The 13,999-nt window shown below is 35.2% G+C and overlaps 1 protein-coding gene across 2 annotated transcripts in view; it reads right to left on the reverse strand.

Moving 5' to 3' along the window:
* Positions 1-276: 276 nt before the first annotated feature.
* The window catches only part of LOC127868387 (uncharacterized), a 33,391-nt gene continuing 19,668 nt past the window's right edge, over positions 277-13,999 (reverse strand). The window contains exons 3-7 of one of the 2 annotated variants that reach the window (XM_052410127.1): positions 6,028-6,161; positions 5,213-5,375; positions 3,945-4,122; positions 2,537-2,651; positions 277-1,000 (exon numbers count right to left, since the gene is read on the reverse strand). In XM_052410127.1, the coding sequence (XP_052266087.1) occupies positions 717-1,000; positions 2,537-2,651; positions 3,945-4,122; positions 5,213-5,375; positions 6,028-6,124 (837 nt within the window). In that variant the 5' untranslated portion in view covers positions 6,125-6,161 and the 3' untranslated portion in view covers positions 277-716. Of the gene's footprint in view, positions 1,001-2,536; positions 2,652-3,908; positions 4,123-5,212; positions 5,376-6,027; positions 6,162-13,999 lie in introns of both variants that reach the window. The other variant, XM_052410126.1, reaches the window with a different exon arrangement.

The raw sequence follows: 13,999 nt of genomic DNA on the forward strand, positions 1-13,999 counted from the left end.
CATATATTTCCCTCAATATGTATTAGTTTAATTATTATATCATTTGGATGTTTGTCATGTTCTATGCAGGATGCACTGCCCAGATGCTTTGTAAAATACAGAATTTTTAGTGAAAATTATTTAAGTCTTGTTTTGTTCATTTGCAATAAGGAAGAAAATAGATTGTATTTTATTTGAGATTTGTATAGGTGAGAAACTGGGGGTACACTGTTTATATATAAGAGGTAAATGAAGTGGTTTTTGAGGAATTAGTTTGGAAATTCGCGAACGCCAAAAATCCTGAAATCGTTTAATAGTACATGTATTAAAATGCTATAACTAAAATCGTTACAACAGTCAAGCATGTAATAAACACAAAATAATCTGAAAACAATACATGATTCATGATACTCATGCATTACTCATAATTAAGTAATTGAACACATGTTTATTTCAAACAATATAAGTAATAAAACAAAACCCGAATTATTCAAGATGGAAGACGGTTTCATCGCCACACATTAAGATCACTTGTTCAGCAAAAAAAAAATACAAGCAAACAAAAATAAACAATCAATCGTTTCTTAAAATAAAGGGCGCGTGAACAATTCAAAGTATAATACATAATCAAGTATGCATCATGACCTCAAATGTTGTTGCGTTGTATACAATAAAAATAGAACACAACGTATTTCAAAGAAAAAAAACGAAACAATTCATGAAATATTTCACTTGCATCATCTACAAACATTCAAATACTTGACAACTTGTGAAAACACGAAACAAATGAAATACGCGAAATAAATAATAAATAAGGCATAATGGGCGTGAACTGAGCCGTGTATAGTATGACCGGATGATACAGGTTTTTGAGTAGTCGTCGACGTCGTTGGCGGAAGTGTGGTGGTCTGGTATGGTGACGTCATGAGGAACCGATCCACCACGTGTATTATTGCGTTAATGGCTAAAATGTTTGGTTTGACGATCTTGGCTTCGATGTCATCCCAACGGAGATAAAACCCTGAAAGTAAATAGCTTTAAATAAATCGTATATCCGATATAACATTTCGCGCCATTGGTGCTAAAAGGAACCATATGCCTTCTTAGTTCAATGGCACCTTTTTGCACCAAGGGGGCGATTGTATATGCGGATATAAAACCACCAAAAATAGGTTTGTTCGATTTCCTTTTTTTAATTAATGAGTTTTATGTTCACAAATAAATTATTAAGTTTTCAAATATAGAATGTTTTATTATAAGTCTTCTTAAAGTAAAAGAAATAAATTTTATAAAGAATTTAAAAGAATGAAAGAAATAAAGTAATTATGGATATAGGTACTAAGTATGCTCTTCCAGAATGGTGGATCAATGTAATGCCATGCGACGATCAATAAGCCTGGCAGCTGTCAGTTCAAGCTATCACTGTGATACGGTCACTCATGGTCAGTTTAGCTATCATTGTGATATGGTGACTCATCGTCAGTTCCAGCAATCACTGGGATATGGTAACTCACCGTCAGTTCTAGCAATCACTGAGCAATGGGCACTCATGGTCAGTTATAGCAATCACTGGAATGTGGTCACTCACGGTCAGTTCGAGCAATCACTGTGGTATGGTCGCTCACCGTAAGTTCTGGCTATCACTGTGATATGGTCACTCAACGTCAGTTCTTGCTATCACTGTGATATGGTCAATTACCATCAGTTGTACATATCACTGTGATAGGGTCACTTATCGTCGGTTCTAGCAATCACTGGGATATGGTCACTCACAATCAGTTCTAACTATCACTGTGATATGGTCACTCAACGTCAGTTCTAGCTATCATTGCGATATAATGACTCATCGTCAGTTCTAGCAATCACTAGGATATGGTCACTCACCGTCAGTTCTTGCTATCCATGTGATATGGTCAATCACCAGCAGTTCTATATATCACGGTGATAGGGTCAATCACCGTCAGTTCTCGCTATCACTGTGATATGGTCACTCACCGTCAGTTCTAGCAATCACTGCGATTTGATCACTCACAATCAGTTCTAACTATCACTATGATATGGTCACTCAACGTCAGATTTAGCTATGACTGTGATTTGGTCAACCACCGTCAGTTCTAGCAATCACTGGGATATGGTCACTCAACGTCAGTTCTAGCAATCATTGGGATATGGTCACTCACCGTCAGTTCTAGCTATCATTGTGATATGGTCACTCACCGTCAGTTCTAGCTATCACTATGATATGGTCACCCACCATCAGTTATAAAGCGACTGTCAGTTCTAGCTACATGTATCGATGTGATATAAAGACAACTCACTGTCAGTTCTAGCTATCGATGTGATATAAAGACAACTCACCGACAGTTTTAGCTATCGATGTGATATAAAGTCAACTTACTGTCAGTTCTAGTTTTCACTGGGCTATGGTCACTCAACGTCAGTTCTAGCTATCACTGGGATATGGTCAGTGACTGTTAGATCTAGCTACATGTATCGATGGCATATAAAGTCAACGTACCGTCAGTTCTAGTTATACATGTTATATAGGACAACTCACCGTCAGTTCTAGCTATCACTGTGATATTTATGCTGCCTGCGTAGGCGCCGAAGGACCCGTCGATGATGCTGTCGTAATCCACCTTTTGGTTGGGGACGATATGGCGGCGAACGATCTAGTCAAACAATACAACAAAAACAACATGTAAACACATAATATGTTGTTTAAGGTATACGTCCTTTATATGTTACATATGTCTTTAATGACATACACTTAAACTATTCGACAGCTTTTCATTATGATGCGATGAAAAAAGCGCGTATTGGTTTAAATCTATTCATATTGAAAAACGATATAGTGAATCACGGTGAAATATTGTGTATGTTGGCAATAGGCAATAAAAGCTGTATGAAACATGTTTGAAGTGTAATATGGTCCATTATTCAAATGCAAAATCTAATGTCAGGTTAAGTGTCAGGTCTTGTGTTAAGTTTTTTATCATGTTAAGCATCCGGTCTTGTGCTAGGTCTACCGGATTGTATAGTGCAAGGTCCAGTGTAAGATCAGGTGCTGTGTATAGTGTCAGGTCAAGTGTCAGGTCTAATGTCAGGTCAAGTGTTAGGTCTAGTGTTTAATCTAGTGGCAGGTAAGGTCATGTCTAGTTTCAGGTCATGTTAGATTGGGTATTAGTAAATAATCGGCCAATAAAAGCTCATACCAACTAAGTTTTTCTTCATAGCTTAGCATTTTGGTGCTGTATTGTCAGAGATAATATTGCGCTTGAATGGTAAGATAATACCATATACCAAACATTTCTGATTAACATGATCCAACAGGTTCTCATCGGTAATCATTTAACAAGTGTTTTATTTTATAAATTATCATTTTCGTACTATTATACAAGCTGACTGTTACAGCTATTACTCTCCTGAAATTATTTCTGAAATTTTCATTTTTAAAGTATGAGCCCGCGTCGTGCTAAAATGGGTCTTCTGCCCTTTGTGACGATCGCAGTTTGCCTGAAGCTACGCTGGCCGCATACGTCATAAGACCCATTCTCGCGTGACGCCCCTCGCATTGCGATACACTCTCACCGCAACGCTTTTTTAGCTAATAAGAAAAAATTATCGTTACAAAAACCTAAAATTGGAAAAATTCGCAGCGTGAAATCTTTAGTTTTGGAATTATGGGTCGTCTTTATTGCTTGGTACTTAATTGGAAAAACCCATAAAAAAATAATAATAATTGTACATGTTCTTGTTGCTGAAATGTTCAATTTAAGTGCTAATTGTATCTGTTTTCTTGCAGATGTTTTGCGTTTGGAATGACATTGACGTATTTATTTATTTACAATGTATTTGTTTTGTAGAAGGAAACTTTTTGGCATTGGGTATTTGTGCAAATTGTCATCAATTGAGAAAGTTCCTATTACGGGTACGTTATAAAGAAGAAAAACAAATGGCTGTACTGCCATCTTCGCGTCCTTGGTGAGGTTGGCGTTTATGTACTCCAGTTCCGGCCTACTGAGATGCTGCGGGTCCAGCGAAGAGTCCGAGGGAACGAACACCGTGTACATGGTCTTCAATGACGTCAGATCGATACCGGAGTCGCTCGGTGTAAGCTTCAGCAGCTGATCGCTTCCAAGACTGTAATACAAATATAAATGAACCCAAATTTCGGAAAAACGGGTCTTAATGCATGTGCGTAAAACATCGTCCCAAATTAGCTTGTGCAGTCCGCATGTGCTTACCAAGGAGGAAACTTTCCGCTTTTATGGTTTTTTTCGTTTAACGTCTCTTCTTAACGAGAATCAAGTTTAGGCGGAAAGTGTCGTCCCTGCAGTTCGCACAGGCTAATATGCGACGACATTTTACGCTCTTAAACCCCGTTATCACAAGGTCGGGCGCAAACAGAAACAACATGATATTATTGTATAATGATAGTAACGATGATGCTACCTAATGTCATCAAAATGCAAGAAACGTATAATAGTTTGGATACCTTAGATTATGGATGCGGATGGTGTTAAAGAGTTCTTTTCACGTTTTGATAAATTGACAAAATTAAAAACAATGTTTCAGATTTCGCAAATTTTCGTCGTAGTTATGATATTTATAAGGAAACAGTTATACTGAACATTTACCATGCTCTAAAATATTATATGCATTTTTTGACGATTTAAAAACCTGAAAATTATAAAGCGTTACAACGCGAAACGATTTAATAATTTGGAAAGTTTTGTTGTCGTCGTTAAATTGTGTGGCTCTACGAGGCAAAGACCTATAGATTTATAGGTAATCTATAGGTCTTTGTAATCTTTAGGTCTTTGTACGAGGATTACTTATATAAATAGCATGAGAACGGATGGCCGAGTGGTCTTAGCGATAGACTTTTACTCCAGGGGTCAGTGGTTCGAGTCCAGTTGAAATGTTGTCTTGTTTTTATTAGAGATTTTATATACAATGTTTACATTTATCAATATAAAGCATTTAATGGCAAACATCAATACATGACAAAATCTGTGAAAAGGCCCCTTTAATAGGAGTGATGATTATAATGATTAGTAGTAGTAGTAGTGGTGGGATGAGTATCTTATTTCCCTGACGAATATGATCTTTCAGCTGATGATAATGATATTTGATATGATAAAGATAATTGTTTGACGATGATGAACATGACGTCATCAATGCTTCGGTTGAATGCATGAGATCGCTAGCTGAATACTGTTGTGAATACCTAACATCCGGTTGATGCGTCAACTCAAAGTGAGCGTCATTCAGCGGGAAGTTCAGGAAGCCGTCGATGACGTAGATAATGCCGTTACTGCACGCGATGCCGTCACGCACCAGGTCGAAAGACCGTCTGAGATTCGTGTAGCCAATATCAACCGAAGCAATTTCTGTGAAATAGTGTGCATAGTGTTAGTTATTTATGAAATAAGAACTGCAATATAAACCACGTTCTTCGTTAAGTGAATACCAACCGAAGAAATTACTGTGAAAGTTTATATCTAAAACAAAAAAACAATATTATACACCATACGCATAACCTTTATTGACTTTATAACCACCAGTGTTTTTTTTTTTCTTAATACTTCATGAAGTGAAAACAAGCAATAGTTTTATAAAGACGAAACCAAAAATCGTTTACGTTGAAAACTAAGTTTGATATCAAATTCCTGTATAGGTTACCGTTTTAAAGTAATTATTTCAAGTGAAGCAGAATACTGCGTTTTGATGCTATCCAATTGCAATTTTCTCATTTTTGACTCCAGTAAATCAATAGCCTTGCGTCATTTTGACACATTTGTTTTCCATAATCCAACTTTTTAAAGGACAAGAACTTATCCGTTATGCTACAAATAATGCATTTTAACACGATACTTATAAGATTTTACAAAATAGTAAACACTCATAAAGGAACAAGATTCAATATACTTGAGTATTTTGACCCCAAATATTTTCTTTTTAACCCCTTATATTTTGAAGCCTTGGGTCATGTTGACTACTGGTTTTCAGAATCTACTGTAATCCCTGGTAATACAAATCTACCTGTGATATTGGTAGGGTCCAAATGTACAAAGGTGAAGGTCGTATTGTAGCGATTCTCGGTGTAGAACACTCGACTGCCATCGAACATAGCGCCCATGTACGCTTGATATTACGTGAAAGATGGCAGTGCGTGGCTGTTGAATAACAGTAAACGCAAAATATAACGTTAGATTATTTTGCAAATTCGCATCTGCGTGTAGTCCCAGATTGGACTATGTAGTTTACAGTCAAGGACAACGTTTTCTGCTTTTCTTGAATTTTTCGTTTAAAGGACTTCTCTGCTTAGAGGAAATCCAGTTAAGGCGGAAAGCTTCGTTCCTGATCAGCCTATGCGGACTGCACAGGCTTATCTCGGAAGACACTAAACGTACATGGATTAAGGTAAACCCCCTCTTGAAAATATGAAAGACAGACCATCTCAATGATACCGTTGAAGATTGATTTATAATAATATGCAAGTGTGTAATGGACCTAAAGACACACAGCAGCAATACATTTCAGTACACTGGAATTAATCAGCTTTATGAATGATTGAAGAACGTTTTGAACTTTTTCCAACAGTTTTAACCCTTCAGCTAAAGATACATGAATAAGTGACTATGCAATTACACAACATGCACAGAATCTATACGACAGTGATCCCGATACATATGACACAATTATTTTCCATTATTTATATTTATATTGTTTTCATACCCTCTTAATACATTAGATTGGAGAATATAATATATTTTTTTAGAACGTATACGAACATAAGCTTCAAGTATTCCTATGTCCGATTTCGCGTTTATGTAATTTGTTTTGGGTTCTTTGAAACTTGCTATACAACAGTGCGAATGATATTTCCACCCAAACTCCACGCATAGTTGTCGTTCCATGCTCTCACATACAATATCTGCCATCATGAAAAACTCCAACCAGATTTGGGAGGATTTTTGTAAGTATTAACAAATATTATGAAAGTTTGTATCATTTTCTTTTGAAAATAGTGCAAAAAATAAGGTTTATAATAAAAGAAAATTAAATTAATTAAAAAAAAACACTAAAAATAACAACGGGGAAATTATTGTGCCACGTTATTCGGCTATCATCACGTGGTTGGTTATGATGGCAGGGATTTTATCCAGCTATGCTGGTTCAAGTCAAATCTATGCGCAAAGGTTGATATCCACCTAGCGATCAGGGGTTCGTAGCTTCAATTCCAATTCAGGAAGTTTTATTTAAATCGACTCAAAGGCATCATGTACTGGATGCACAAAGAAAACGGACTCGAAAGTGTCTTAGTAAGTCTAAGGCTCTCGATTTAACAGAGCTGAAATATATGTTTCAACTAACCGCGCAAAATTCTAGTGTAATGTAACCTACCTTTCTATCCATGTCTGGTTCCGCGCTTATGTAACTTCGATGGAAGTTTGAGAGACTTGCTATAAACTTGGCACTCATTCTATACATAGATGGTGACGTCACTACGTTATTATCACCTCTATACTTAGACGCATCACGCACCTCCATTTGGAGGCATTTATGACTACGACACAAAGAAGTCCGCGGATGAATGACGAATTTGCTTTATAAGTAAACTTTCATGTTATGATTTAAAAGTTAAGTATAATTTTGTTCAGTCTTACGGTCTTATGTTAGTATCAATAAAAATTTTCGTAAGTTTTCAACAATTTCGCTCTTTATTCATTTTTTTAAAACTGTACTTTCACTTTCGGTTGTATAACAACATGTATCCTTTATTGACGAAAGTTTGCAATGAAATAGCGTTTTCAAAACTGCTTTAAAGTTTCAGAAGGTGTATCTGATGCATGTTATAAATAGACACAATGTCATAGCTATATTGCCGACTAGTATGGGAACAATTTGGTATTTCAAGTGGCTCCATTTGCATTGCAAGAGAAGTTCAAATTGACTTGTTCAGTTTGTTAAATTTTGACACACTAATTATATATTTTTTTTATAAGTGCCTGATAGATTTTTTTCTTTAAATAATTGAGATCAATGAAAATTTTAGTAAACGCACAGCATTGATGTTCTATGATGGTCATTTTTTAGTGGAATAGTATGTTACAATAAAACAATTATAACTATTGTATTAATGAATTTAGATTAGGTGTCATCTTTAAATGGGGTAGTAATTCATTATATGAGATTAGCACATTATATAGTTGAAAAATAAATAACACTTTAATGACTTACCATAGTAAAATAAAGTAGCATAGAATATGTTGCAGGTCATAAAATGTAAAACTGAAATTGAAGAAGCTTTACAAATATTTTACACTGTCACTGACAACACTGCTGGTTTTCCAAAAAAATCCTTCCTATCTACCTGCCCTAGTTTTTTGGGGCAAATTTAAATATTTTTAATATCATTGAGTTAAATTATTAAAATATCAATATGTTTTGATTACATTAGCTTATTATATTATTAATAATAAATACTTTGCCAGGAAAGTCCAATTCTGTTTTAATTAGTCTTAATTTGGTTCTAGTAAAATTGAAAATATCAGTGACATCCAAAACTTGGCTTGTATGCGTATGAATGCATATTTTCTTTGACAGTTACATAGTACCCTATTTAATTGGATTAAAAACAACAAATAACTATAGTTCTACAACCCAGCCCAAGTTGACTCAAACTGAATTAATTCATCAATTGATCCTATTTAATTATATTAAAAACAACATGTGTAAGATTTTGATAATATCCCATGTATTCCTCTAGTATTCCTCTAGTACACCAACATGCACGTCTTACTAATGATTTACATGCACTCCTTAAACAGTTTAACAAAAATAATGAATGATTAATCCAAAGAAAACAACAAACAAGCTGCTTCATATAAAAAGTTAATTACATAAGATTACATAAGCAAAATAATCATTTTGATAATAAATCAAGATTATACTTCAACCAAACCATTATAAATTTATTGTGGGGTGGGGGGGGGTAATGTAAGCACTAAACTCAATATTGAGTGCATTTGAAAGAGAAATAAATGTTTCATGCATTGCTTTTGATGAAGCCCACAAGTCATGGTCCTTTAATGGTAGCTTTCCTATTAGGGAATTTTATACTTATTTTTTACTCTACAATCTAGCTCTTTTGTCATAAAATGAGAAGTTTTATTATCCAACAGGTTTTGTGTTTGAACCTCACAAATTTTATAATACCAAAGTCCCATCATATAATCATCATCACAATCAGCAGCAGCATTATCATATTCATCATCATCATCGTTAGCAGCAGCATCATTGTGTTGTATTATCAGAATTAAATACAAATACAAACACAACCATTACAACTCTTACTACTACTACTACGACGACTAATTAATTAATTATCTACTACTACAACAAGAACAACAACTACGACTACCGGTACTACTACTGATCTTACTTGTAATACTACAGTACTAGTCTTCTACTACTACTACTACTACTACTACTACTACTACTACTACTACTACTACTACTACTTCTACTACTACTACTACAACTACTACTACTCCCACCACCACCACCACAACCACCACAACCACCACCACTACTACTACTACTACTACTACTACTACTTGGTACACCAGAACTTGTTGTCCATGGAGACGATAATGAGAACTCCCAGAGTATTGATCGAACCCACGTCCAGCGGACATCATTCTCTACACCATAGCGACCATGAATTAATATTTGATGCCATGTACAACATAATTCACCTTATTACAAAAAACATGGAATTCACAAAATGACTGAAAATGCTTTAAAATAAATGCAAATTTGAAATTTGAAACAAAACAATCTAAGCAATACATAATAAGAAACACTACTATATTGAAACACTGATACCATGAACATTATAGGGTGTAACACCTTATGTACATGTACCAGACCTTTTATGTACTACCGGTACTTTGAAACTTTACGTACCACCTACATAAACTATAGGTGTTATTGTCCATACATTCATAGCAGTCCTAATGAATTAAGGTCATTCTCTAAACATGATTAAAGTCTAAAGAAGGAAATAATTTGATTTTTTTACAATTTGAACATTAAGGTCATTCTCTCTTCTCTTCAAAGTATCACATTTCAATTATACAATATAATACAATCATTTTAGACTTTATAATCCTTAGTAAGGATAAGATTAGAGACAAATGAATTTTTATAATTTACTTCTATTTCAGGTAAGACTAATAAATCATTTATTAAGTACTACATGTACTTGGGCTAATAAATTAAACTAAGACACTCAGTGACACTTAGACAATCTGACAAAATATAAAATCTATGGCCAATATAGATCTATAAGTCTAAATTCATAAATACTATCACACAAAATACATTTCATCAATAACACACATTCATATTAAATTAGTTATCTCTTTATATTATAAATATGGTACATAAAGTGTCAGATAGTGGTACATAAAGTGTCATTACATAAACGGACTGGTACGTAATGTGTGACATTCAACATTTTAAAAATCAGTTAACAATATATGGACTTCATTGTTTTGCATATACGCAATCAAAGCATATTTATTAAAAATTAAAACACACTGTTCATTGCTGTATCTTTTTATTTATGCATGCATCAACTATTCTGGTTATTAATACATTTTTAAAATTATATATAAACAAGAGCATCACATTATGGGTGCCAAGCTAGGCTGCGGTGCAGTTTTGAATAAATGAAATTTATTAAAAGAACTTTTAGAGGTTAGTGACCTTGATCTTTGACCGATTGACCCCAAAATGGGTGGGGTGTGTTGAAATCATCAAGGTGCATATACATGTGAGGTTTCAATGTTATAGGTGGAAGCACTTTGATTTTAGAGCCGATGTAAAGGTTTTAGTACGACGCGGACGTCTGACGACGAGCTTTCTATGACAATACCTAGGGTTTTCCCCAAAAACAGCCGAGCTAAAATTGAGCGCCATTAGTCCAAATTTTTGACGCTCTTAAATATTAAGCTACTTTTTATATGAGTAATATTTAAAGCAAAGAATTTAGCCCATATAAAAAGTATCTCTAAATTCTTTGCGCGTCTTATAAATAAGACTAGAGCACCATATAAATTAAATGGAAAACATACAACATTATGTCAAGAAAAATAAAGCTGTAAAAATCTCACCTGCTCGTCTTTGATGTTGCAATTAGCACATTCAGCATTTTCAGTATCTACTAAATAAATATATGAAAGTGCCAAATGTCCAAGATACCATGACGTCCTCATCAAAATGTTAGATCCTTTGAACTCCATTTATTTTATCCCTGATTAATCCTCTCACACATGAGGCCTACATGTAAGATTCCTTGTAATGTTCACAGCGTTTATTTTAAATCGTTTACGTTCTCAAATTTCAGCAGGTATTTAATTATAAATATTTATTTATGATTTACTATTTCGAAGATACAGTCTAAAAACGTGTTTAGTTAGTCTAAGTTACGTGTTTAGTGATTCTTACAAACAATAGACTGACATGAAAAGTGGCTACTTTTGAAGCATAAACTGCATCCATGTATATATTACAGCTGGCCCGGTTTGATGGGCCTGTTTTTGATAATAATTAATTACCAAGTATCGCGGTGGCGTGGTGTCCACCTAGCGGTCGGGAGTTTCCGGGCGCGAACTCAGCACTAGGGGCGTTAATCATAAAAAAAAAGTATTGATCGAATGGTCATCGTCGCCAAAGGTAGTACGTATAAAGGAATATGGAAATTACAACTAGAACTATCAGTTTTCAGATGTGCACACTTTTGTCCAAGTAAGGATTTTTGAGCTTTTTTGAAAAAAGGTGTCGTGTTAATTGAATAAATGATCGTAGTTTATTGCTAAGTTTATTATTTTCTGATGTTCCATGTGGACACAAGACAAAAATACAGACCCGATATACTATACACAAATAAATGAACACCCTTCAGTGCCTAACAATTGTTTGAATAGCATCCTGATACTTTTAGTGAAAACGTTGGCACACTTGAACTTTAATTAACTTTAATTAATGCAGACTGCACAGGCTAATCATCTGAGACAATCATTTAACTTACATACATTAACCCTTTCAGTGCGGGAACCGAATTTTGAAGGCCTTTGCAAACAGTTTGGATCCAGAACGTGGCGTCTCATCAAGATCCAAACTGTTTGCTATTCTGATAATATTCTATGAAAAAAATCGAAGAAAATGCTAATTTTAGAAATTCAGCAGAAGACATTTTAGCAGACGACAAATTTCCCAGCATGCAAAGGGTTAAGGCCGGTTTTCTCAGAGCGAGGCTTAAACCATTTTCATGACAGCTCGGCGGAATCATAAAAATTAAAATTCACATTTTAATAATTTAACGCTGTCGACAACTTCCTTCGTTTGATTAATGACCGGAAAACTCAGAGAGCGTTTGGTAACTATACGCGGAAAGAGTTGGTTGCTTTTTTTTTTACAAAACAACGCATGCATGATCTTATTACGGAATTCCATAAACGACAGCCTACTGTCTACCACCAACTGCTAACTGTCGACTGTCTACTGCTGACTGTCAACTGTCTACTGTCAATTCCCTAAGGAAGTCCCTTTTTACCCAAAATCTAGTTTAGGCGGAAGGTGTCGTCCCAGATTAGCCTGTGCGGATTGCACAGGCTAATCTGGGACGACACTTAATGTGCATGCAACAGATTGGCCTGTGCGGATTGCACAGGCTAATCTGGGACGACACTTAATGTGCATGCATTATGCCCATTTTTCTCAAAAAAGGCACATTCTATTCAATGCGCTCAGATGTTATCAGGCGAAAGCCTCACTTTGTTCCTAGAGTCCGTTTTCTGGATAGAACCAGTACGAAATATGTCTTTAGAACGATCACTCGAACTTTCAAAATTAGTGATTGGTGATTCACCAAAGCCTCAGTTTTCGACATCTGGGCCTATTGTATGTGCGTAGTGTTAGTCTGTGCGATCCGCACAGGCTTATCAGATGTCACTTTCCGTGTTATGGAAATAAAGTTTTCGCGGAGATTGTCGTCCCAGATAAGCGTGTGCAATTACGCGCACAGACGCACATATAGTCCAGTTATCCCAGAACTAGGCTTAGGTGATCGCATGGCGGACACCACAGATGTTGGGCGCGTGGCCAAGTCACAGACACTATCAATATGTCTTTTAACAACTTATTTTTCATCACTTCGACAACAAAATTATGATACAATAGCTCATATATATTAATGATTTTTTTGGTAAAAGTGATGAAAAATGTTTATGACATTATAGTGTTTAAGGGACTCGGCAACGCGCCCTACACCTGTGGCGGGCACCACCATTATACGAGAGCAAAGCATTCAATGTATCCGCATGCAATACTTATCACGGAAGGAACTTAGGAAAAGCCAGTTTATTTGTTTTGGTAGAAACAATGCTAGCAAACGTATAATCGTTCCAAAATCACTGAGGATATCAATAGTTATTATTTGAGTTTAACTACCATTTATGCATAAAATGTCGGTATTGTTTGTAGATCGGTATTATTTTTCAAGTCTAACGAAATCCGGAATAAGCCTTTCTCTGGTATTCAGATATGATAAACATCAAATGCAATGTACAGGATAGCTAAAAAGTAAAGTTAGTTTTTCAATATAATCTGAGCGTCTTTATTAAATTATCCGAGCCTCGCAATAAGAAAACGGGACTTAATTTGCGATAAGCTTCGCACATGCAAATTAGGGACTAAACTGGTTTTCTTTAAGAAGATACTTTCTTTAAATGAGATATACCATAAAAGCGGAAAGTGAAGTCTCTGATAAGCAGTGCGGAGTGCACATGCGTATCGGAGATGACACTTCATGCACACGCATTAAAGCCCGTTTTCCTAGAGCGAGAATCATTTATAAGTTTAAAACAACACACACAAGTATAGGTCTTTTTTTTATTATTTTACAAGTGTGGTACCAATACAAAAATTTATTTTGGACAAA

Source organism: Dreissena polymorpha, chromosome 2 (assembly GCF_020536995.1).
Source record: "Dreissena polymorpha isolate Duluth1 chromosome 2, UMN_Dpol_1.0, whole genome shotgun sequence".
NCBI classification, from domain to species: domain Eukaryota; kingdom Metazoa; phylum Mollusca; class Bivalvia; order Myida; family Dreissenidae; genus Dreissena; species Dreissena polymorpha.